The sequence below is a fragment of the Cryptosporidium muris genome, genomic scaffold (genome assembly GCF_000006515.1).
Source record: "Cryptosporidium muris RN66 scf_1106632373453 genomic scaffold, whole genome shotgun sequence".
NCBI lineage: Eukaryota > Apicomplexa > Conoidasida > Eucoccidiorida > Cryptosporidiidae > Cryptosporidium > Cryptosporidium muris.
Genome location: NW_002196570.1, coordinates 701,643 through 726,359, shown reverse-complemented (window position 1 = coordinate 726,359; position 24,717 = coordinate 701,643). Strand labels below are relative to the sequence as shown.

The 24,717-nt window shown below is 31.0% G+C and overlaps 6 protein-coding genes across 6 annotated transcripts, besides 5 other annotated features; 4 read left to right on the top strand and 2 right to left on the bottom strand.

Annotated features, from left to right (window-relative positions):
• Positions 1-359: 359 nt before the first annotated feature.
• Positions 360-397: a sequence feature (AT_rich).
• A 332-nt stretch (positions 398-729) lies between these two features.
• On the top strand, positions 730-5,685 carry CMU_040440 (uncharacterized protein; the record flags this gene model as incomplete). Its single annotated transcript, XM_002139288.1, has 1 exon — positions 730-5,685. The coding sequence occupies one exon, from the start codon at positions 730-732 to the stop codon at positions 5,683-5,685; it is 4,956 nt and encodes a 1,651-aa protein (XP_002139324.1).
• Positions 5,686-6,037: 352 nt separating this feature from the next.
• Positions 6,038-6,108: a sequence feature (AT_rich).
• Positions 6,109-6,213: 105 nt separating this feature from the next.
• Positions 6,214-6,251: a sequence feature (AT_rich).
• A 48-nt stretch (positions 6,252-6,299) lies between these two features.
• On the bottom strand, positions 6,300-7,571 carry CMU_040430 (uncharacterized protein; the record flags this gene model as incomplete). The annotated part of the gene is made up of 1 exon (XM_002139287.1): positions 6,300-7,571. The coding sequence occupies one exon, from the start codon at positions 7,569-7,571 to the stop codon at positions 6,300-6,302; it is 1,272 nt and encodes a 423-aa protein (XP_002139323.1).
• A 120-nt stretch (positions 7,572-7,691) lies between these two features.
• Positions 7,692-7,718: a sequence feature (AT_rich).
• Positions 7,719-8,152: 434 nt separating this feature from the next.
• CMU_040420 (uncharacterized protein) lies at positions 8,153-10,354 on the top strand (the record flags this gene model as incomplete). Its single annotated transcript, XM_002139286.1, has 1 exon — positions 8,153-10,354. The coding sequence occupies one exon, from the start codon at positions 8,153-8,155 to the stop codon at positions 10,352-10,354; it is 2,202 nt and encodes a 733-aa protein (XP_002139322.1).
• A 158-nt stretch (positions 10,355-10,512) lies between these two features.
• CMU_040410 (nucleoside diphosphate kinase family protein) lies at positions 10,513-11,400 on the bottom strand (the record flags this gene model as incomplete). Its single annotated transcript, XM_002139285.1, has 1 exon — positions 10,513-11,400. One exon carries the CDS (start codon positions 11,398-11,400, stop codon positions 10,513-10,515), a length of 888 nt encoding a protein of 295 aa, XP_002139321.1.
• Positions 11,401-12,140: 740 nt separating this feature from the next.
• On the top strand, positions 12,141-16,075 carry CMU_040400 (uncharacterized protein; the record flags this gene model as incomplete). The annotated part of the gene is made up of 1 exon (XM_002139284.1): positions 12,141-16,075. One exon carries the CDS (start codon positions 12,141-12,143, stop codon positions 15,963-15,965), a length of 3,825 nt encoding a protein of 1,274 aa, XP_002139320.1. The 3' UTR covers positions 15,966-16,075.
• Positions 16,066-16,088: a sequence feature (AT_rich).
• Positions 16,089-16,582: 494 nt separating this feature from the next.
• CMU_040390 (uncharacterized protein) lies at positions 16,583-24,613 on the top strand (the record flags this gene model as incomplete). Its single annotated transcript, XM_002139283.1, has 1 exon — positions 16,583-24,613. The coding sequence occupies one exon, from the start codon at positions 16,583-16,585 to the stop codon at positions 24,611-24,613; it is 8,031 nt and encodes a 2,676-aa protein (XP_002139319.1).
• Positions 24,614-24,717: the final 104 nt, after the last annotated feature.

The following is a 24,717-nucleotide window of genomic DNA, read 5'->3' as shown; positions in this document are numbered from 1 at the left end:
TTATATTCCAAACTATTAGAGTCCTTATCTATTACAGAGTTTGTTTAATTAAAGTGAGTATTATTTATAAAGAGGTTTGATACAATGCATTGTTGCAGAACTTTCTATACGCGCTTGATTCAAACAATAAATGCGCGTCTGATCCCACGCTTTTCAGGTACTGAAAGATACAAGTTAAATCATATTTTTTGTTTTCCCTTAGAAAATGAACATCCTTATAACAATTTGATTTATACTCATTGCTATAAGTTTCTTATAATAAATAATATTGTATACCATCTTCCCATTATTCAGAATATTATTGAATCTATCTCAACAAGAAATAGCTACAAATATTTAAATACAATTAATTGATCTGGAAAAATTTACATATATATAGATTTTTAAATTTTAATTTCCAAATCTTAAGAATATTAGAAAAATTCTGAACTCTTCAGAAACTGAACTTTTAGGTTCTTCTTTGAATTAATAGTAGTCATAATAAGATTATATTGTAGTAATCTTAATTTTAAATTCAGTATATATGAATTAGAATATCATATATTAAATATTTCAACTGCAAAATATCTAATATGATAGACAATCTCTATAAATTACTCCATGTAAACGAGTGCGCGCCCTTGAACTGTCTATAGATCTAAGATTATTAACTAAATAAAAAGAATTAATTCGAAGACTTTTGTAAATACAAAAGATTATAATGCCAAAAACTATTAGTATTTGGGCAATATGAATATTGTACAAATACTTATTTTTTTGTTTTTTGGATTTATTGCACAGGGTAAAAGCTTACAGAATAACTCATCAACTGACAGTGTAGAGAGACAATGGGAATTTATAGTTACATCCCTACAAACAAGTCCCCATGTAAGATGCCGAAATTTAACAAATAAAGCTCCGAAATTGTTTTGGAAAGATCAAGATATAGAGGAAGTAAGTAAAGTTTCCAATAAAACCCAGCTATTTGAGGATAACTGCTTTAAAAATATTAAAAGTTTATTAGATCTCCACTTACCAAAAAATAAGCGTCGTTTTAGCTTTAAATTTTCTAATACAAGTAAAATAGATTTATTATTACGTAAATTTTGCTCCGAAACAGCAGACAAATATTATATGATTATACATAATACTGACAACCCAGTTTCATCACCTACTTATGAGAAATTAATTGAAGATTCACCCAAATCCCCTGAAAATAATAAATATAAAGATAGTTTTGAAGAAGGATTAGAAAAAAAGTTAAAACATAAAAATTTATACTTAGATAGATCTGAAACAAGCGTATTTCCAGAAGTTATTCCTTCTCCAGAAATACCTGAATCTATTAGAAGAGAAATGAGAAACCAAGAATCTTCTTCACCATTTATCGTATTTCCCTCACCTTCAACTGACGAATCTTATATAGGTCAAAAAATGGAATATAGTAACACTCCTGCAGAGCATAGTGCGAATGACTATTCTTTATTCTTAGAAGAAAGTGCACTTAAAGATAATTCACAGAAGTTCACCGATCAGTCATCAGATATTGATATAGCAGCTGAAATAACGAGTTCTGAAGTTTCTGAGAAAGCTCCTCGTATTTTAAAAGTATTACTTCGTTCTTCTCTAGAAGATATTAGGGATCAGTTACCTCAAGCTGATGTAGCAGCTGTTCAGGTACCTAGGGATATCCAAGAAAGAATTCTCTCTTTCATGAGATCCAAGGATATTGAAAGTATCGTAGAATTATTGTCAAGACAAAAGAGGCATGTAGTTGAGTCATTTTTGGATAGTTTGGAGCAGGAAATCAAAAGAATTAGAAGAATAAAAAAAAGTAATATAGAATTTACAACACAGTTACCTCAATTTGATGAAGAATGGAGTGCTATTGTTGAATTTATGTCAGAATCTGTATCTCCTATTCAATGTGAAATTCGAGATAGGAAAAATAAAGGCTCTATTAAACCTCCTAAAGAGTTTAAATTTAGTAATGGGATAGAAAAAAAGTTTATACAATATTGTCGTAGGGCAATAAGGGCTTTAGCATATGAGAAATATGTATCGGAGGATGGTACAACTTATTATGGATATAATGAAAATAATAAATATGGGATTTTGATAGCTGGAAATGACTCTGAAGATAGGAAACAGCAGGTACAGGCTTTTTGTTATATGGTATATAATAGATTATACTCTAAAAGAGAGAAGGAGCTTACGATTAGGCGTCATGCAAAGATGTTGGAGATGAAAAAAGCTTGGGAGGAGGGGGCTGAACAAGGTAAGATTATTGATGAATTATTAGGGGGATTTACGGATGAGATAAATGACGAAAGATTGCAATGGCTATATTTGGTCAATAGTGCTAGTGTCCCTAATCCACTTGTATATAGTGTAGATTTACCGAAACACTCTGTTCCGGTTTCCTTTACCCAAAAATCCACAGATAGTGTACTAGAGGTTACAAGTAAGATCCAAGTTTTTACATTTAATTGCAGAATTGCTCTTATGACTTTGGGTATTGAAAAACATCCAGGTACAAAATTTCCACTGCATAAGGTACAACTAGGTTATGATGGTATAAATGGTTTAATAAAGTTTTGTAAGTCTGTAAGTCAAAGATATGTTGGTCGTTTAGTAGAGTGGTTCAATATTTTACAAACATCTTTAAATGATGAAATTATCAGTTTAATTGATACCAATAAACCCGAATTTCGTTGTCCAGAGTATTTTGAATATGAGGATGATTCCCGTTTAGTAGAGAATTGTTCTAAGACAATACAAACTATGCTAGAGGATAACAAAAGATCTGAAAAAAAAGGCTTGCAATCTACTTGGCCAGGTTTAAAAATTAAGTGTCCTCCTAATCAAATTATTCAGCATATACGATCTTTTTGCAAAGCTGTTGCCTTTGAAAGGCCTGATATTCGTATTGCTACCATTCGTGAGTTATCTGGAGAAGAACAGACAGCTCTTGATGTTAAGTCAAATGTAAGTAATGAACAAACAGATGCTATAGAACAGGTAGAGAAGCGTTTGCAAATTCTTGAGCTTAAGCAAACAGAAGATATTGGTATGGCTACATATAAGTTAGATCGATGGAGTCAAGCAGAAGAAAAATTAGTTGAGAATCGTAGAATTCGTGAAAAAATAGACAAATATTCTCGTCATTATCTTCAAAGATTGGTAGATATAGAAGATAATTATAAACAGACCATCTTGGGGACTTTGTCTCGTGGAGATTCTGATGGTGGTATAAAATTTGAGCAGACACGTGAAAAGATACAGGAATTATTAGATCAATATATATCTGATTTTTTATCTATGCGAACAGAGTGGAGTGACTTAATATATCAGATTAGTAACAATAATAGGAAGATTACAGAGGTTGAAATGGGACTTTTGAGGTTTGTTCGAGAGGCTTTGGATTACGTTGCTGTTTCACATCGTGCCGAGCTGGCAAATTCTATTTCAATAATCAATATGATTAATTGGGAGAATGAATTAAATATAAAAGAGAAGGAATATATTAATTTGAAACTTGAAGAGTATGTCTTACGATTAAATAAAGAACATAAAATTCAGGATCTAAGAGATATTCATTTCAAAAGGAGGCAAAGCTTCGAACGTGAATTATATCATCTATTACCAAGAAAATTTTGGAAGAATATTAATACACTCGGTAGAAAAGGACTTTATCCTATCATACCAATAACTATAAGTGAGAAAGAGTTGCAGGAACGTAAAGTAACAATTCTTAAGCTTCAGGAAGAAAAAACTAATCTAGTTTCAATATTTGATAAAGAGACACAAAAATTAAATAGGCAACTCTTAGTCATTGATAAAGTTACTCAAAAACATTTTGAAGAATTAAATGATATCTGGGATAATACCTATTCTGTTGATTATGCTATGCAGTGGGAATTTCGTATAAAAGACATGCAAGAAGCATATATTCAGTTAAACAATGAGTATAAACAATATGGTGAATTAGTTACACGACAACAACTAAGACAATCTCAAGTAAAATCCAGTCATCCCCAATATAATCAGATTATTAAAGAAACAAGTGAAGCTATTGATATGGCTACTGAAGAAATGAAAAAACTGTTGAAACTTATGGAGGAATTAAGGCAGAAAACAAATGATTTGGATGCACTAGTAGAGGCTGATATGACTAGAAGTTACTCTCAAAAGATTGAAACACTTCGAAAAAATACCAAATTATTGGAGGAACAAATCAAAAAGGAGATTGATATTCTACAGAAAGAAAATGAAATTATGCAGATGCAACTCAGTAGAGATATAAAATATTATGAAATAACAAATCACAGAGTAGCTTTAGCTGAACGTAAAAAAAAATTGGAAGGTCTTACAGAATCTAATTTATGGCTTAAATCTCAAGATGAACAGTTAACTATAAATTTTGAGGAAAGATTTAGAGATGATTTATTATCTTTAACATATTCACCTAAGAATAAAGGAGATTATGATAAAGAAGCTAAAAATGAAGATAATTTACCTGAAGGAGCTATTAATGAAATTAAGAAATTTCGAGAGAATCTGAAGATGATCTTGCTTAGAGTAGATAGTTATAATGAAAATATATATGAAAATGATCTTAGTCAAGTTCAGGAATTTGAGAAGCTAGATATACTAACTCTATCTGCAAAGGAGTCCTTTGAGGCTGAAGGGGCTTTAGATGACGGAATTTTTTATAATGATTTAAGTAATATTGAATGGAACTTTATTCAGAGTAGATGGAAACTTTTAAAGCTTAAATTTTATTTCTTGCAAAAGAAAGAGGCTATACTAAAAGAGGGACTTGATCTAAGAACAAATACAGATAAGTTAATGTTGAAGAAATATGGACTAGTACCTACAACTAAGACTAAAATCATACCATCTAAGTCTGAACGTTTGATTATGAAGGGTTTTGGTTTGGATATTGAAACTAGATTGGATTTAGATCAAGAAGAACGAACCTTAAGTTATGATGAAAAGGTACTTAAGCTAGTATCTAGGCGACTTGAGGATGCAAATGTAGTGTTTGAACAAGAACTTACTACTCGCTTAGAGATTTTAGATGAGAAAATTTTAGAAGGGAAAGTTAGACTTCAAGAGGCTGCTAGAGATGTTGTTGCTAGTTGGGAAAAGCAACAAAGTACTGCTGCGTTTAGATATGCTTCTCCTCAAAATAAGGATAGAATGAGAGACACATTTGAGAAGAAATATTCAGCAGTAACAAAAGAAGAGAAGAAAAAAACCAGACCTTATATTTTGGAGAAGCATGTCCTTCTACAACAACAAAAAGATAGGGCATCTCAATCTAAAATGGATAAGGATTGGCTATTCACTTCAGGAAGAACTGCAAATCAACTAATCAAGTTCCAACAAAAAAAAATGGTTTTTGAAAAGAAACGTCATGATATTTATGAGAAAACACTCGAATTTCTCATTTATCAAGCTGAAAAGTTAGATAAAATTAGAGAAATAGATGAACAATTAGGTACTGATAAAGCTGGGCGTGTTGAGGGGGATCATATATCAAATGCAATGTTACAGAGCCTCATAAAGGAAAAGGAAATGATAGAAACTGACTTATCTTTGAAACAAAGGGAATATCATATCCATTTAGCTAAATTGGAAAGTTTTAGAGATGCCCTATATGATCCTAATAAGGAGTTGAAAGATGATGAAGATGAATAAGATAACTTAGACTCTAAAAAAGAAGTTATATAATTTACCAAACTTTCTATAGTTATGCAGTCTTTGTGCTGTGCTACTTTTTAAATTATTTTTGACTGATTAATATTTTTCTTTAGAATCAGTTAAACCACAAAGAAGTTATATCGGTTTATTAAACTAACAAAAACCACTTTCATCCTTTACATTATAAATTATAGAAAAAATAGTTGATATTAACAATCAATCTGTAGATAATGAAATTAGCTCTTATGATTAATCTATAAAAACTCTCAAGTATCTACAATATATTGTTATCTTTCATTGTATTCATTTAGTTCTCTATTCTCTATATTTGGAAAATATCATGAATGTCTTTATAAATTTTATCTAATATTTAATAATATATTGCTATTTCATTAAAATTGTTAATTAATAAAAAAAATACTAAAACATAAATACTAAAGGCTTCCATCTTTTAATTCTTTTTATGGTCCTTATGATTTTAAAAGTTATATTCAAAATACTAATGAATTATCACATATTAATCTCATTTTTAAAAATTAATATAGTTTGATTATTTTATATATCTTCACTTCTTTGTAACATAATATATTAGAAATTAAGTACCTATAAAACTAATCTAACCTATTATCTATTCGTTTTGGTAATTTTTCAGTGAAAATCTGGCTTTCTGAAGAAATTTTTTCTTGTTCATCTCCCATAACTAGTTTACATATATGCATTAGTTTAGACTGTTGATAATGTTCTCGAAATAATACTGGATTTGATTTCTTTAATATAGTAATGCAATGATCTACAGCCTCTTTACTATTAGGTTTGAATAATGTGGTTATTGAAATAGCCATCTTTTTGTCAAATATCAATGCTGAAAACAAATCTTTTTCTTTAGAGCGGATTAGCTCTATATTTTTCACTAGATCTGAATATCTTTTCCTAATTTGATTACCTGTAACAACGACTTTTGGTACTGTAGGTAAATTCACTTCTATATTTTTCTTAGATATATTTCTAGATATACTAGATTCAATAGTTTTTTTTGATTTTGCAGTAATATTTCTAGCTATTATAGCTTGAATAGACTTAATAGCATTTGTTATCTCAGCTTTCCAATTATGTAAAAACTTGGAATTTTCATCTTTAATAGAAGAACAAAATATATTGAATATTTTATCCTTATTTCCAGTAAATAAAGTGGAACTTAATAATTCGTTAGCCAAATTCATTTCAGATATACATCTACTTACTGACCAAGGTTTATTTCTTAGTAAGGAAGTTGGTACTATGCATTTATTACTATCTAGATATTGTTTGAAAAAAAAGTTAAACTCTTCAACAATGGCAACAAGTAAACCAAATCTTAAAAGAATATTCATATAATTACCAATTCCATTCTTCCAAAGTATCTTAAAAGTAGAATCCTTGAATAGTTGCGATTTATATATACTTTTTGGTGCCTTTCTAAGACTTTCTTGTGAATAATCAAAATCTAATTCTTCTAATGTGTCTGAGCTACGTTCCATTACAGGTGATGTTAGTAAATTTGATAATGTTGGTAATTTTTCATATTTCTTGTAATTCAAATCTAAGTTCAAATCTAGAGAAACTAAACTTCCATCTTGAATTAAAGAGTCCTTATTTATTAATTTATCTATGGATTTATCCAGAGAAGGAGTTCCTATATCAGATATTGATGGTTCTATATCTGTGAATTTACTTGGAGTAGGCTCAATTCCATAATCTAGCATAGAAAAACTTGAGTCAGAGTAAGATTGACCGTTTATCAAAAATGATTGAGATTTATCACTTAATAATAGAGGGCTTTGATCATTTCCTTGCACAAAATGTGACAGATATCCTATAAATAAAAAATCTAAAATTAGAATCATCAGAAAATATCAAAGTTTATAACTTAGTTACTTTATAGATGTAAGTATAATGCATGTCAACATCACCCTACCGCCCATATATAGTGGCCGCTCCAATAAAATACCTTCTAGGTGTTCTGCAATATATATTTTAAAAAAAAATATAATGGAGATTTTGGGTATTAATATCAACAACATATATATAAAATATCAATTTAGAAGGAGAAACCCTATATAAAAATAAAAGAAGGCAATCTTTATATTACATTGGCAATATATAAAGTATTAAAATTGAACAGGAAGTAGTGATTCCTACTTCTTAAAAAAAATATTATATAGTACTATCTAATCCTTTTACATATCCCTTTATATATCCTTTTATACATCCTTTTATATATAAATATATCTACTAAACCTTAATAATAAAAAAAGAAAGTATTATTTGAAGAAAGGTCGAGTTCAGGTGAAAGTTCTAGTCTGAGCGCCTGAGGCAATGCGTTTCCGGGTGAATCAAAACATCAACTGGATACTTGACCTAGAACTGTCCTCTATAAATTGAGAGTTTACTCAGATATATTGAATGAAATCACCAAATATATGCCATGATTATTTGGGATATCATATATTGGTTGTGTTTACCTATATTATGTTTCAGTAATATTTATTGTGAAGATTTCACTACTAAGTATACAGCAGCTCCTGATTCAGCAGATACTCAATCAAATATCGGTCAATTGGCTTCTTTACTGATTGTTTATGACGTTGATCATGTCCTCTTGTGTAAATTTGGTAATTTTAAAACAACAATAAATCCAGAATCTGTTCCATTATTGGCTGCATTGGATGAGCGTAGGAAACTATTTGATAAGAGGATTCTCCCACCAACTATATTTTCTCATGGATGTGGAACGGTTGCAAAATTTATGTCAGGTATAGGGAATAAAGGAAATATAATGGAAACAACTACTTTGAATAAACAAGGGGATGTATTTCCATTTGAGATTCGGATTGCAAATATGGGGACCGCTTATCTTATGAATGATATTTATTTTTTAAGGAGTTTTGATAATCATGGGGATACAGATTCCCCTTTAGATATATTGAAAGTCTTTTTTTGTGATGAAGATGAGATGGAATCAAATATATCATCTGATATTCCACTTAATAGAGTTTTGGAGCGAAGGTATCTCTACTCAGATATTGTATCTAAAGTATTAACTAAGCAAGAACTTCCAATATTTCAAGATTTTATGAAAAAGACTACTAGAGATCAAAGAATTATAGTATCTCGAGATACTCTTCCTAGTAAAAATTATTCACAAGGAAGGGAGTATGTCAAAAAGATCCTTGCAAAGATTTCTTCTTTGGCAAGAGATTGGCCTTATGCTATGAGGAGTTCTGAAGTTTTAGAAGTTAAAGATATGGTTAAATACAGAAATTATATGAAGGATAAAATTAATTTAGGAACAACCGTTGTACTTATAGATGATTATTTATATCATCTCAACTTTGCATGTATGAATGAGCATATAAGTGACAAATACAAGATTTTAGTTATATTAGTTAGGCGATTTCTCAATAAAGGTGCTCCTCATTTGGAAAGTAAGGGAACTCAAAAGTCTATTCCAGTACCTATAGGAACATTACCATATGAACCATTTAGACTTAGAGAAGTTCGAAGCAAACTTCTTCATATGTTAGATATTATACCACCTACAGCCTCGCCATTAACTTTCTATAGAGCTTTAAGGGATGAGTTTATGTTTAAAGAACCGACCTCTCCCAAATGTGGTTATGATGTAACTAACCCCTCACCATTTTATATTCTTATAGTTATGGATTGTGATATGTTGTCACATATTTTGAAACTTTTTATTGATGACAGAATGGCTGACGAAATATTGTTACTTTTAAATATTATAACATATATTTCTGTTATTACTAATAATAAGTCTTGTGAATCATCTTGTGACTCATCTTGTGACTCATCTTTTACCATGGTTCGTCATTTGATTACATCTGGAGTATATGAATGGACTAACAAGATATTTCCATTACCACCTATAATAGAGTATTCAAGAAGAGACACAGATAATTTATCTACAGATAAAATTTCTGGTTCATCACAATCTTCAAGTAGCTCGAAGGAATCAAATTTTTCTAGAATTTTGGATAAACATATTTTTATGGCAAAGTTTCATACAAGACTTCCCAGAACAAGAACGTTGGTTCTTCGTTTGGATTTTAATGGTAATCTTAGTAATCTTCAACATACAGACTATACCTGTTTCTTAAATGCTCCTACCACACCATCTGATGATATTCCTGCATATCCCTCCAAATCTGATAAAATAAAACAACGTCTTAATTTACAATTTGATATGAAACTATATAAATCACTTGTTACATCTAATAATGGCGAAGTTAAAGCTATAATTTTATTACACAAAATAGTAAATGTTTTGAAAGGAATAGATGAAATATTGGAATCTACTAGGTCATCATCAACTAAAACAACTTTTCTGGAAAGGTCTACTAGTTCAACATACTCATCACCTTCTGTAGTTCCTGTAGGTGAATCAGAAGCTTTAATGTCAACTGGCACTGTTGAAGATATATCCTTTATACAAATATTAAATTCTAAGAAATTTACTCCAATACACGAAGCTCCTCCTACTATATATCCCCCAGCTACTTATACTTTCCTCTCATTATTCTATACTTTAATTGAACTTTTAAAGAATGAATTTAGTAGTGACCAGATGTTTTGTATTGGATCTGTTAATAATTATATTGCTATATAATATATCCTAAGTTAGAATGGTTCAAATTTATAATAATTTCTTTACAAAAAAGTTGACTAATGAACTTATTCAAGAAATACTCTACATCCTTAAATCTACATAGATCTACGCTACACTTATTTTTTAAAGTATATATCTACACTTATTTACACATTAATTTATTCTTGGAAATAAATATATTTGTCTATAGCTCTTTCATATGCATAGACCTCTGATTCACAAAACCATACACTAATCTCCAAGTTGGCATTTTCAATAGAGTCAGAGGCATGAACTAAATTCCTCTCAACTTGCATGCCATATTTTGATCTAATTGTTCCTAAAGGAGAAACCTGAGGATTCGTCAAACCCATTAATCTACGAACCTCAGTAACTGCATTTAAACCCTCAAAGACAAGGGCAACTATAGGTTGATTAGCAGTACGACCAACTAAACTACTGTAAAACCCTTTTCCATAATGGTCCGCATAATGTAGTTCGATTTGTTCTCTGGTTGCTACTAAAAGTTTCATGGCTACAATCTTAAATCCTTTCTGCTCAAATTCACTTAATAAAGATCCAATAATACCTCTATGAACTACTTCAGGTTTGAATAAAACTAGGGTTCTTTCTTTTAATGGATCTGTTTGAACTAAAGTTATTGTTTCACTATATATCTGAGATATTAAGTTAATTTCATTATTTGAAGTTGAATTATCTGAATTAACTGATGTTGTTGAATTAAGAGTTGTTGAATTAAGAGTTGTTGAATTAAGAGTTGTTGAATTAAGAGTTGTTGAATTAAGAGTTGTTGAATTAAGAGTTGTTGAATTAAGAGTTGTTGAATTAAGAGTTGTCGAATAGGGAATTGTTGAACAAGGAGCTGTTGAACAAGGAGCTGTTGAATAAGAAGTTGTTGAATAAGAAGTTGTTGAATAAGAAGTTGTTGAATAAGAAGTTGTTGAATGAGGGCTTTCTGTATATGTTGAAGTTGAGTTACTTATAACTACAGCATTGTTGACAACAACTATGTAGGCAAGAACCAGGATACTTGAAATAAATCTCATATTACCTTAGTATTTAATTTCTAATAGATAGCTTGAAATAGTTTAGCAAAATTAAGAGAAAATGAGAGAGACATAACTGTAAGCCATTACTGTATCCTTTAGTTACAACATAGTGTTAACCGCATAATTTGCCAGGTTATATATCAAACGAGCTATAGCTCAAATATTAACAAAGATATAAATGGGCGCTATATATTGCAGCACAACTGATGACTATTGCAGTATAAGGAAAGACAACATATTAGTAGTAGTTAAAACGATCAATTTTTAATATAGACAGTTTCATATATAGGAGAATAATCGTATATCTAATTTAAACCACCTGAATTTTCATGAAGATACGCATGAACTTAATTTGCTGAGTTCCAGTTGATTTAAAGGACATTTGCACATTATAGTGGACCTAGTAATACAATACAATAATAAAAATAAATAAAGATGCACAATTTTACTAGGAGATATTGATCCATTAATTGTAATTATTAAATACTAAATGAAATATTTTGTATTATAGAGCTTAACATATAAGCAATAAGGTATAATACTATTTATATATTTCAATTGAAAGAGACTTTTTAATAGAGCAATACTGACTTTACCTATATCAATGTAGATCTAAAAATAGGACTTTATTATTAGTAGCGGGCTTCCTCTGATAATACATGGATTGTAGATTTTTTTTTGTTTTTTGAAAAAATAACTATATCGGGAGGAGAAATATATATTGTATATAACTAAAAATGATTAATATACATAGTATAAAGTTTATAAGAGGCATATCAGCATTATTGATAGCACAAGTTATACTTAGCCGCGGAGCTGTGTTATTCGAATCACAGATGCCTGTGACAAAATTAGATTTACCAAGCTCCAAAGTAAATCCAGATCTGCTAACTGAAGATTACATAAATACACAGAAAGGATGGGATTATGGTGATATAAACACAAAAAATACTATTATTCCTGGAGTTCCAGCTTATATGGGAGAAGTTGGAATAGGCAAATCAGGTCATGCAATTTCAAGAAGTTGCAATATTCATAGAGAAGATGTGGATCAGCTTGCAGAGAGAGTATTTTTAACTCAAGTTGATATTCCAGAATTATCTGATTATGTTACTTGGCAGCATATTTGTACTTTTGTAATAGATATTATAGATAGTTCTGCTAATTTTATGCGGAATTGCAAATCTAAAGGATCATCTACATTGTTAGGTAAGAAGGCTACAAAAATTCAGGAAGTAGCTATTTTAAAATTATGTAAGAGTTTGCCACAATTCATGACATGTAATGGCAATGATGATGCAGCAGACAATTTAGCAACTTCTCTTATGACCCGGACTTATTTAGCAATATCAAATTCAGCTCGATCTGCATTGAACATTGTTTACTTTTGTTTTGTAGCTGTTAAGAGCATTAATCAACCCAGTAAAAGCGATTATTTATCTAGCTGTCGTAATGGTTTAAATAAGTTGATGGATTTGGAGGAGTTCCGAAGATTAGATATATCACCCTTGAAGACTGATGAGATTTGTAAATCAACCTGGGTTTATAATACAAAATGTCAGGGCACTACACTATCCCATATAACAACTAATATAGCTTTTGATTTCTTCATTATGTTAAGGAAACATGGTATCACAAATGTAATGGTTAAAGATATGTGTCGTTTAGTTGGGGAATTATTACCGAGTCTCAATATTATATATAAAGATAATGAATATAAGGTGAAGACCAAATCCAAGTATAAAACTCAATGTCCTTTGTTGCTCATGCCATTTATAGAAAATGACGTTAGGTATTTAGATTCTATGAATAATCGACTCTGGGGACAACCTACTAAATTTTATTCAAGAGAAGAATTGCTTAGGTTACACTACAATAGAGCTAAGAATATATGTAGCAAGATGCATTTCTATGATGAATCAAATTGGTTTTGGAAAGTGAAAGGTTTTCTAAATGTTAATAGTAAAAAAGATAAGAAAGTAGAAGAGAAAGTATTGGGTGAGTCAATGTATGATCTATATATGGACTTTAAATATGCACTAGAAACAACTTCACGACGTCGTCTGGGTTGGTCAATTGATTTGCCTTTGCCAGAAAGTGAAGAGTATAAGGCAATGGCATCTTTGGGTTATTCATTAAACACAGTAGATGTAGGATCTCTAAGAAATCCTCAATATATTAGAATGTTAGCAATTTTGAAGAATAAAAGATATATTATGCCAAAGACAGCCTATGAAATTTGGCGAGATACTATTTTGGTAATGGGAATTGATATTATAGATTCATACACTACGAGTAAAATGTCTTCCATTATTTCTAGACCCACAAATGATGTTCTAGATCTTGGGCTTAATTGTGGTTCAAATAATGAGGAAATAGATGCTTTAGCTTTGGAACTTTTAAGTGCAGCTCATGAAAATAGTTTAACTCGACTTAAATTTAAACAATTTTGCCATTCTGCAAAAAATCTACTAGGAATAAGAAATGAGGATTTCTTTTCAAGTTGTGTAGATTCAATTCGTTATTTACCTGAAATAGACCAACAAACTGGAGATTTCAGTGGTCAATTCTCCATTTTATCTAATACATTAGCAGCAAAGTTATGTAGGAGTACTCTTCGTTGGGAAGCTGCTTCAGTTGGTTTGTCGTATGCAGCACTAATTATACCCCAAAACATCAATAATATATCGAATTTAAAGTCTAGTAAATCTGATGAACTTATAATAAAGGATAACCAGATTTATTCATATGTAATAAAAACTGCTACAAGGTCAGCATTAGAAAGGGCTGCCTCATTAAATCAAGTCTGTAAAAATCTACAGCCTCTATTCATGAAAAAAGTAGAATCCGATGAACCACTTGTAGTTGTAGAGAAAATTCAACAAGCAGCGAATTTGTTATTTAGAAGTGCTGTGAAACTAATTGATCATGATAAACATCTTGCATATATCTTATCAGGAGGATCAAAGATCATTACATTTGAATCTTTTTGTGCTTTAGCCATGGCTTTATCAAAAATTGAAAGGCGTTTTCATAATGTAGAATGTGCTAGAAATATTCGTCTAATGTTTACTAGCAATGTAATGATACGAGGGAAGCTTAAAAAAGCAACTATTAAGTCTCGATCAGTTGGTAGGATTTGTATAACTTCTCCATTTTATGAGTATTGTGGTGATCCACCAAATAAAGAGGTTGATGAAATAGCTTTTGATCTTTTGTTGGGAGCTCAAAGGCTTCGATTAACATCTATTACATATCGTCATTTGTGTGGTGTAGTTAGAAATATTCGCAGATATGAAATTAAAAGTTTTATGCCAAGTAATGAAAACAAAAGTATGCAATTTAGTAGCTTTTTCAATAGTGATTGTATATATGGTCTTAGAACACTTTCTGTAGCAGCGAGATATGCTGAAAGTATTTGTAGTAATTCCAATTTCTGGGTTATGTGTGGCAATTATATAGATGCTCCAGTTGATGCTTTGGCAGCTCAGCTATATGCCGGAATAGTTCAAAATACTGATCTTAACAAAGTAATGACTGTAGGACTTCTCAAGTTAGCTCAGTTCTGTCCAATTGCAGATGTGTTAATTAATGAAATTGATACTCGATACTTTAATAGGGAGTGTATTAATGCTTTAGCCGCTATAGGAATTATGAAGGAATTTGGACAAGTAGTTTGTCAAGATTCCAGATTCTGGCAAGGAACATGTGCTGGAATATTAGACTTCTCTACACTTTATATTCAAACAATAGATCCTATTGCTGGAGGACTATATAATTCTGCTCAGGATTTGGGTTACTTAGATATTGCATTTGTAGATTTCTGTACTGTTGCTGAGGAAATTAAAAATCTTAGAGAGGTGACGGAATCTGGTCAAGTCCTTGAAGGTCATAAGACTTCAATGTTTTCCTTTGAATGTCCTCGTATTTTGGGGTCTGCTTTGCAGACCATATCTGATGAGTATGCTACTGTGCTTGAAAGAGCTACAACTAGACGCGAAGTAAAAATTTTTTCTCAAACAGTTTCTGCAGAAAATTATGAAAAAGCTACAATGATATGTCAACATTTCTTCACTGTATATGATGAAGATTATGGAGCATCGCAAGTTGAAGACTACAAAGATGTACACTTCAGATCTGGAATGATAAGTAAAAGACCTGAACTATTTATGCTTAGAGAGCATGGTAAGAAAGCTGTTAAAGAATTAAATCCTAGGGAATACAAATCTTTAACTCATCCTATGGCACTAATAGATAAACATTCTATTCCACCACACAGATACGATTGGGCCAATCTCCTTGCTCAAAAGTTTTTTGTACCTGCTAGTAATTTCGGACATTATGGACTTGCTCCCATAGGTGGTGGAGTTCCCCGCTTCACACCTATGGGATCAGGTGGATCAGTAATGATACCAACTATGGAGAAGGGATTTGAAGCAAAAATTCCATCTCAGGGTGAATCCTTATCCTTCTGGGCTGGAGGAGTTTTTGCACCGGAGGGAAAAGAAGTCAACCAAGATTATCTTATAGAAAAAAAAATTAGAGATCCTAATTTAAAATAATAAAAAAGAAAAAGGATTTTATGACATCCATAGGTACCTATTATATTGTATCTACGACAAATATAGTATATAAATAAGGTTCTGGTATCTTTGGCACCTCAATAATTTATATTATAAAAAATTCCTTATCTATATCACAAATATATATTTAGTTCACTTAAGGAGGATTAATTGTTATACTTTTAATAGTTTTAAATTCACAATTAGGTTATTAACATTACAATTGAGCTAATGAAATTTTAAATCTTTAGATATATTGTACCCAATATTTTAGATATAAAGGCAATATATGTATTGTGCTGAATAGTAGGAGTAATTTGCACACAGAAAAGTTTTGCATTTCCAAGAAATCTAGTGCCCCCTTATTCTAGAAGCAACACAGTGCAACAGTGAAAATATCACGAGGGGATACATGCTTTTTGTGGGGAAGGCCATGTAGCGCCAAATCTTAGTACCGGCATAAAATGATAATCTGATCCCCTTCTTTAAGATTTCTTATACATGATAAGTTTTAGAAACTATACAAGATATTAATTTGTAAGCTTAATGGCACTTTATTTTGGATAGATTTGATTATAGGTATTAAAAAAGTTTTTAGTAAATACACTTTGCAAATAATGAGGTCATCTGTACTTATTTTGCTGGGCTTTTCCTTTTACTTTTGGTTAGTAAACTGCAATTATACAAGTGTAAATATTCGTGCTGAGAATATACTGTTATATATTCTGGGACAGTTTCAATCACTTGGCTATGTGAATATAGAAAAGAAGCACTTAACAGACGCTATTTGGAAGATCTTAGGAGGAGATTTGAACCACTTTAATACACATTGTGTAAAAGCTCTTTTGGAAACAAAAAAAGGTCCTGATGATATTTGGACTAATGAAGATGGACTTTCTGAATCCCCTGAGCAGATTCTATATCATATTATTTTTATTTGTAAGGAGCTTGAGGATTGGAAACGCATGTGTACTTCAGATGACAATTTTTCTCTGGTAGATTTGATTAATAGTGATATTCATTATGCAGTAATGATAATTGGAGAAGATAAGGGTATATCTTCGAATTTACCACTGGAATACTTCTGTGAAGTTGCAGCTCGATTAAGCAAGGAACCCCTGTATTCTTATAATAGTTTCTGTGTAAATTTATTACTAAAATTGCACTTTCCAGGTAAATCTGGAGAGAATATACTATTAGATTTAAGTGAGATTATTTCTATCTGTTCAGCTACAAATTTATGGTCTGAAATTTGTTTCTCAGAACACTCAGATTTCATTCAATCACTCCCTGAAGAGCTACAATTGTTTGTTTCTGCAATATATACTCAAATAAAGAATAGTGAGGAGTCATTTTCACAGAGCAGCCAAGAAGCTGAAGATTACCAAAATGTAAAACCTGTTGACTTCTGTGAAATTGCAGTACGGATGAATAACAAGGTCAATATTGGTTCTTATTTCAATACTTTATGCATGATTGAACTGACTACTCCATTGAAATTATCTGGTTCAAAATTACATTGGAATCCAACTCCTCAACAGGTTATCAACCTCTGTATAAATAATCCCCTATGGGAATCTTGCCCTTCATTGGGCTATGATGAACCTCCATCTTTAATAAATATTGAAACACCATCCTCATCAAAAATAGTAATTTCAACAGTTGATACGCGAAGTCTCCTCTCTTCTGCCATATTAAAAACAGTACACACGCTTCCACTAACACATTTTAGCTCAAATTTTTATCAATATGCAAATATAAAAGATATATGTCACATTTCAGAGAAAATTCAATTAGAATCCCATGATGCTTCGAAGGGAACAATTCCTTCAGACATATCACCCTTAACAATGGGTCACTATTTCAATGCTATTTGCTGGAGAAAATTATCAACTTATCCTCTTGTTCTAAAGACAAAAGTAGGTGTAATTGTTCAGCCTCTAAAATCTTCTGAATCTATCTTTGTGTGTAATAGTGCAGTTTCATTTTGGTATCCATATTGCGACTTTGAGGATATAAATAAGGGTCAACATTTCATTTCTGAGGTAGAAGTTTTGGCTCAGGAATTGCAAATTAAGTCACAAGATTTTTATAAATTACCTCATGGTTCTTTCTGCAATATAGCAAGACAAACTATAACCACATTAGATAGTTTTGGAGGGCTTGATGGTCATATGGAGATGGATGAAAATGATAGTCTCTCCTGGATACTACATAATATCCCAAGCACATCCTCAAATTATGGAGTATATGCTAGTAAAGTATCTAATGCACTTTTTAATAGAGAGTGTGTGAGAGAATTAATTGGAAATAGGCTTCAGAGGGAAGAAATACCCCTAAATATTGCTATTGAGATTTGTGGGAGCTCATTACGTTGGAAACAGTGCTACGATAAAGGAATATTTTCAAAACTTGTAACAGAATTTGTTGCATCTGAATTCTACTATGCTGCCCTTGCGGAGGAAATATACCCTAAACTTAACTGGAATCACTTTTGCTTAGCTGCTCATGAAATCGTTCCAGAAGCATATAGTACTCTCAATATTATCCCAAATTTCCCCTATTTTAACCATAAATGCGTTGAAAAGTTTATGGATATCCAAAACAATCGCCTTGATTTACTTTACGAAACTCTTAAAGAATCAGAACAGTCTCAGATTAATAATAGTCCAAACCTAATAAAAATGTGTGTTCATAGTTACTTTTGGCGTAAGATATGTAATAGTGACAACTTTCATGTTGACTTACTCGCAAATAGTTTACTTTATGGATCGCATCAATATGAACATATGCAAGGTCTCTCAGAATCTATCTTTTGCAAAGCTGCCTACAAGTTATCTTCCTCAAATCCACTACATTTTACGGGGGAATGCATGAAGGTATTAATGGATATTGGTAGTATGATTTCTACAGAAGTAGCAGAAAGTGCCTGTAGTGCCTCTCACCGAAATTTAGTTTGTCTAGGATATTCAACCGAATATACTAGCATAGCGCAAAATCTATTTTCGGCTATCTTGCAATTCAAGAAAGTTGAAAGTTTGGCACCATTTTCGGAATTTTGTAAGGTTGCATATGCAATTTCAACTGACTTGGAACTTAAAGAGTCAACTGCATACTTTCCAGCTATTTGTGCTAAATATCTTAAAAGTAGAAAATTTATATCCTCTTTGATTGAAGCATCCATAGCATGTAACCGGATATTAACTTTTGAAACAACATGTGCGGATCATTATGTCGTTGAACTATTGGCTTCAGAGTTTTTTAAGCAAAGCCGAAATATAGAGTCTTTGAAAAGGTGGGAATATCAGTATTTTTGCCCTGTTGCTCGAAAGCTTTGGAGTATGTTTACAGAAAAAGAGGTATATTTAAAAAGATTTAATTCTTTTTGTGTATCTACGGTCAGAGCAGTTATTGCATCCCCAACACACAAAATACGTATTGATGATGCCATTGATCTTTGTAATGGATCTATAGGATTTCAAATAATCTGTCCCAAGATCAACAACCCAGATATACAACACATGGCATCAGATCTCTTAATTGGAGTCTCTTCTGTAATGAACTTGGATTTTGAAGATTCCGAAAGTAAAGAACAAATATGTGTTATTACTAATAATATACATAGAAATTCAATAAGTTATATACCAATTGCTAGAGATGATATTAGACAGTATGTAAAATATCCTTATTTCTTGAACGCTTGTGTTGAAGAACTTTTATATGGAGATATTTATGATAATGATTCTAAACTTAAAATTAGTGCAGAGAAAGCAGCTTCTATATGTCTATACTATACAAGGGTATCTACAATATGTAAAGAACATAATCCTTTAATATCTACCCTAGCAGTTGGTCTACACTCTGAAATATCCTTGATTCCAGAGTACTCAACAATTAAGGCTGAGGACTTATGTAACTACGCAGCTTTCCTTTTTCCCCACAATACATTAACTTATTTGGATGTATGTAAGAATTCACTTAATAAAATACATGAATGGATTCCTGCAATAAAACCTAGAAAGCATCAAATAACTCAATACAAAAAAGTAAAAATATGTTCTAAACCATATATATGGCCTAAATGTATTTCGAAGCTGGAATTATTAAGGGTTATACGTAATATGCAATTAGAAAAGATTGCCATAAAATTTCAAAGTGTGCTATCTGATAATAACATTGACTTCTGGAACTTTAATAAATACTGTGACATGGCTGAACAAATAGTTAAATTTGGTTCAGCTAACAACTTCTTAAATTGTAAAGAACAATTAGAAAAGTTACAAGTAGTGGATACTATTTTACCTAAAAATAGGACAACAAATGAAGAAAAACCTCAATTAATTTATTTCAATATAAGTAGTAATTTAATAACAAAGATGTGTCTATCACATCATCTTAACTCTTTTTGTTCAAACTCATATGATCCCGAATTGGCTATTTATTTAGCGAATAGCTTCTATTCTACTTCCCTTAAGTACTTAAATGTTCCAAGTATGAAAATTTCAGATTTTTGCTTACCATCAGAATTGATTATTCGTAAAGATACAATCTTGGATATGATGCGTGTGTGCCCATATGCATATATGCAAGTATCGAATTTGGAACACTGGCCTTCTATATTGTTGACTCCTGAATTAGCTGTCACAGTATGTAGTGAGATACAGTTATGGAACTTTGAGTGTTTATCCAAAAATCTAGATACAGGGATAACTGCAGATCTTTCAGATGCATTAAAAAATATTGCTATTGAGATTTTTTTCATTCGTCATAAATATTGTAAACTAGTAACTCCTGAATGGAATTGTAATTTAGCTACAATATTTATTTTATTAGGTGTAAAGAACAAATTTTTTTCGAAATATTGTCCTCGTCTTATTTTTTATGATTTAGTAAATTGTGGAGACTATCCTGATAAAAGTAGTTATATATATGAAGCGAAGAGTAGTCAATATGAATTTATATATAAGTTAACTAATCGAAAATATAAGGAGTCTTCTAGAAATAAGGAAGTTGAGGTATTAATAAGGAGAAGTAATGAGATATGTGCTGAAATTCAAGAGAAGCTTAAGGTATTATATATTAAAAGCCATAATGGTGGTAAAAAAATTACATTTAAAAACAGATTTATATCAAATTACATGTATTATAAAGATACGATACTACGTAATTTTGTGGATCCAATAGTTCCATCCTCTTCAAGAAAAGGTATAGGAGATAAAGCTTATCTAAAAATACTTAAAGAAAGGGAAGATCGAATCAATTTAAAAAAAAAACTCAAGATTATTACTAAAGCAAAAGGCTTTATTGAACTAGATGATCATTTGCTTGAATCCTATCAACCAAAGTCTGTGGATGAGAAGCTTGTTAAGAAATACTATGCAAACTATCCAGAAGATTCATTAGATTCACCATTAAGTGGACCACTTATATATGAAGCTCCACAATTAGATTGGCAATTACTTGAAAAGTCCATTAAAAGAGTATCATATAATTTATTAGGCTTCGAATTTAATGTATCTGACCCTAAAAGTGGGGGATTAGCTGAATTGATTTACCAGTGGGGATATCTGCCACAAGGCACAATTCAAGGTGCTCAATACATTTACAGAGTAGCTAGATACATAAACAAATTTATGATAAATTCCAAAACTGCTTATATATTATGGAAAGATATTTTAATAGATATGAACCACTCAATTATTCCAAAATGGCGAGATATTTGGGATGAGGAAGTTAAACAATTGAAACCTGCTGATAACCACCCAATACCATCATGCGACTCAGTTAGTTCAAGTAACATTCTCAAACAATTAGGAATGAATAACAAGAAGATCAGCATACAAGATTCATCAAGGATTGATATTTTTGCAGCTCAGTTAACTGAAGCTGCCCATGAATTAAAAATTTCAGATGTTCAGTTTAAAGACTCGTGTCTAGTAGGTTTAATTCTGTTTCATATGATGCAGTATTCAAGAACTTCTTCGTTTAATTACCAATGTGTTAAGTGGGTAAAAGAAATAGGATACTTAAACTCCAAAGGAAATAATCTTGATAGAAATCTCACAAGTACTTCAACATCCCTAGTATATCATTTAACAAAGGGAGTGAGAATTGGTATCCCAACAGAAATTGCTCGTAAGATGTGTTCAAGTACAAGCCGTTGGATGAGCTGTAAAGTGGATATTCCCATAGATGAAAAATTAAAAATAGATATGCTAGCAACGGAATTGCTGAAACTATCAAGAATACAAGGGCTCGAATTTAGGGATATGTGTGAAGTGGCTATTCCAGTTGCGAATGCACCAGATTTTAATGATCGTTGCCCAATCTTACTAAAATCAGTACTAGCAGATTATAAAAGGGCTGTTCATATTTGTAAATCAACTAGTTTTTGGAAAAGCTGTCCTCAATCAAGAAATATTAGTGATTTAAAGTTAAGGGAGCATTTGGATAACTTGTCATTAGAATTGACTCTTGGCTTGCAAGAAGTATATCCGGATATATTCAGCTTTGATGAAGTATGTGAATTAAGTGAAAAATTTGTAGCGTCAGAATACTTTAAGCAGGATTGCGTTAAATATGTCAAAGAATTTATCTTCATTAACCGAATTTCAAAACCTACTCTAGGTGTTTACATTGGAGATAGATCAGCTGGACAAATACATATGACTGCAGTTGCAATTGCTCTATGCTGTGATACTCTCAGATGGCAACAGGTAACTTGTGAAGTTGATGAAGAGAATAAACATCTATCATTAATTGAGAGACAATGGGCAGATGTTGTTTCAGAAGAAATATATAGGGAGTTATATGAAAGAAGAAAAAAAAACCCAATTATAGGACTATACTTCAAAGATAAAAAGAGAGATGAATTACTAAGTAAATACATGGAAGCTAGTAAATATGAACGTCCAGAGTTCTCATTTATTAAGCTACCATCTCCAATAATATATCAAGATGTATGTAAACAAGTTTTTGGAATTACGAAAACAAAATACTTTAATATAGATTGTATTAGAATAGTTGGTGATATATTTCAGGTAAAATTGTCGGAACTGAAAGATCAATTATCTATTCCAAGTAATGGAGAACCTTTAAGTCCTCTTAATACCAATTTACTTCCAGGAATACCAGATATAAATACTATTGAAAGTATATGTAGGGGGAATCAGTTTTGGGAATCATGTTTTAACCCAAATAATCCAATTGAATTAATTGAACAAACTGATATCACAAAAGATATTATGAAGGTTACAGATATTGTAGCAAATGACTTAGTGGTATCAATACTCCAGTTAAGTAGTCATGAGGTTCCTATTATTGACACAGGAGATCTGGACTACACATCTTCTACAAGTTATTCAATTCATAAAATTGCTATGGATACATTAAGATCTCTAAGGTATACTGATCTATGTAATTTATCTCTCTTGTATGCCCGAAATATACTTAGATATATGTCAATGAAAGCACTTGTTGAATATAAACTCTATATTGAAAGTACTCTTGCAAAAAATTTTGCAGAGTTAATACTGAAAAAGATGTTTCCAAACAGAAGAAAAGAAGTTGATATGGGGATGGATATATATGAAGGCTCATTACAAGAGATGAATGATCTCATTTCTTTTGATCGTTACATGTCACGTCGTGTGGAACAGCTCCCAAAGGTTACACCTTTTATATTTACTGAATCTTATGATTATATATATTATTTAGATAATATAGAAGAGGTTTCATTTAGATATAATATATCTAACCTTATATCTAAATGTAAAGATGATTCTAAGGAGATCTACCACAAGTCGGATTACTGCACAATTTATGAATCCGACTATCTATATATTTATCCTTCTAAAGGACTGAAGTTATCGTCAATTACTCCTATATCTCCTTCTTATAAAGAAAATTTTGAATCTAATTGTGAAAAATCTGACTTGAATATTAAGGTTGGTTCTAATATTATGAATAAAATAACTGATTTTCAACTACTTAACCCAAAAAAATTTCATAAAGCTATAAAATTTAAAATAACTAGAGATATCTTTGCTGATAGTGGAAATTTAAAAAATAAACAGCTGGTTAAGTCATGGATAAAGGAAGTTGAGAGAGAATTTTATTATAAACAGGGTCTAACAATAGCTACAGAAGAATGGATGGAGAGAGAAGAATTCGAAGCCCAAAGAAAAAAAGTAAGTGATTTAAAAGACTATCAAGAATCGAGTGATGTTCAAGATGATGAAATTCAAAGTTATACAAGTAGTGAACCAATTAAATTTGAAATACCTAATAAGGAAAAACGTATCCCCAGTTTATTTACAGTACTATTTAGTCAAAAGGCCAGAAAAGAAAGGAAAGAAGCAATTATGTTTAATAAAGGTCTATATAGGGCAAGATTACATTATTTCTTACAGAAGAAGAGGATTTTGGAGAGGAAGAAATTGCGTGATGAAGCTGAGAAGTCTAAAAAGATGATTATAGATTTTAAAAATAACAATATTACTCCGAAAGGACCTCTAGTAAATAGATATGTAGATATAACATCTCTCTATTCTATTCAGGAAAGAAGTGCTGCAACTGCTATATCACATCTGATATGTTACAACCAAATAGCTTCTGATATGCTGGAAAGTTTAGATATCCCTAATTAGTGGATTTGGGTTTCAATACTATGGTATTTATGAATATACTTATTGTTTTATATACTTTATAAATCGAGTCCCATTTGTAATATTTAGGATTCTAGTATCAATAC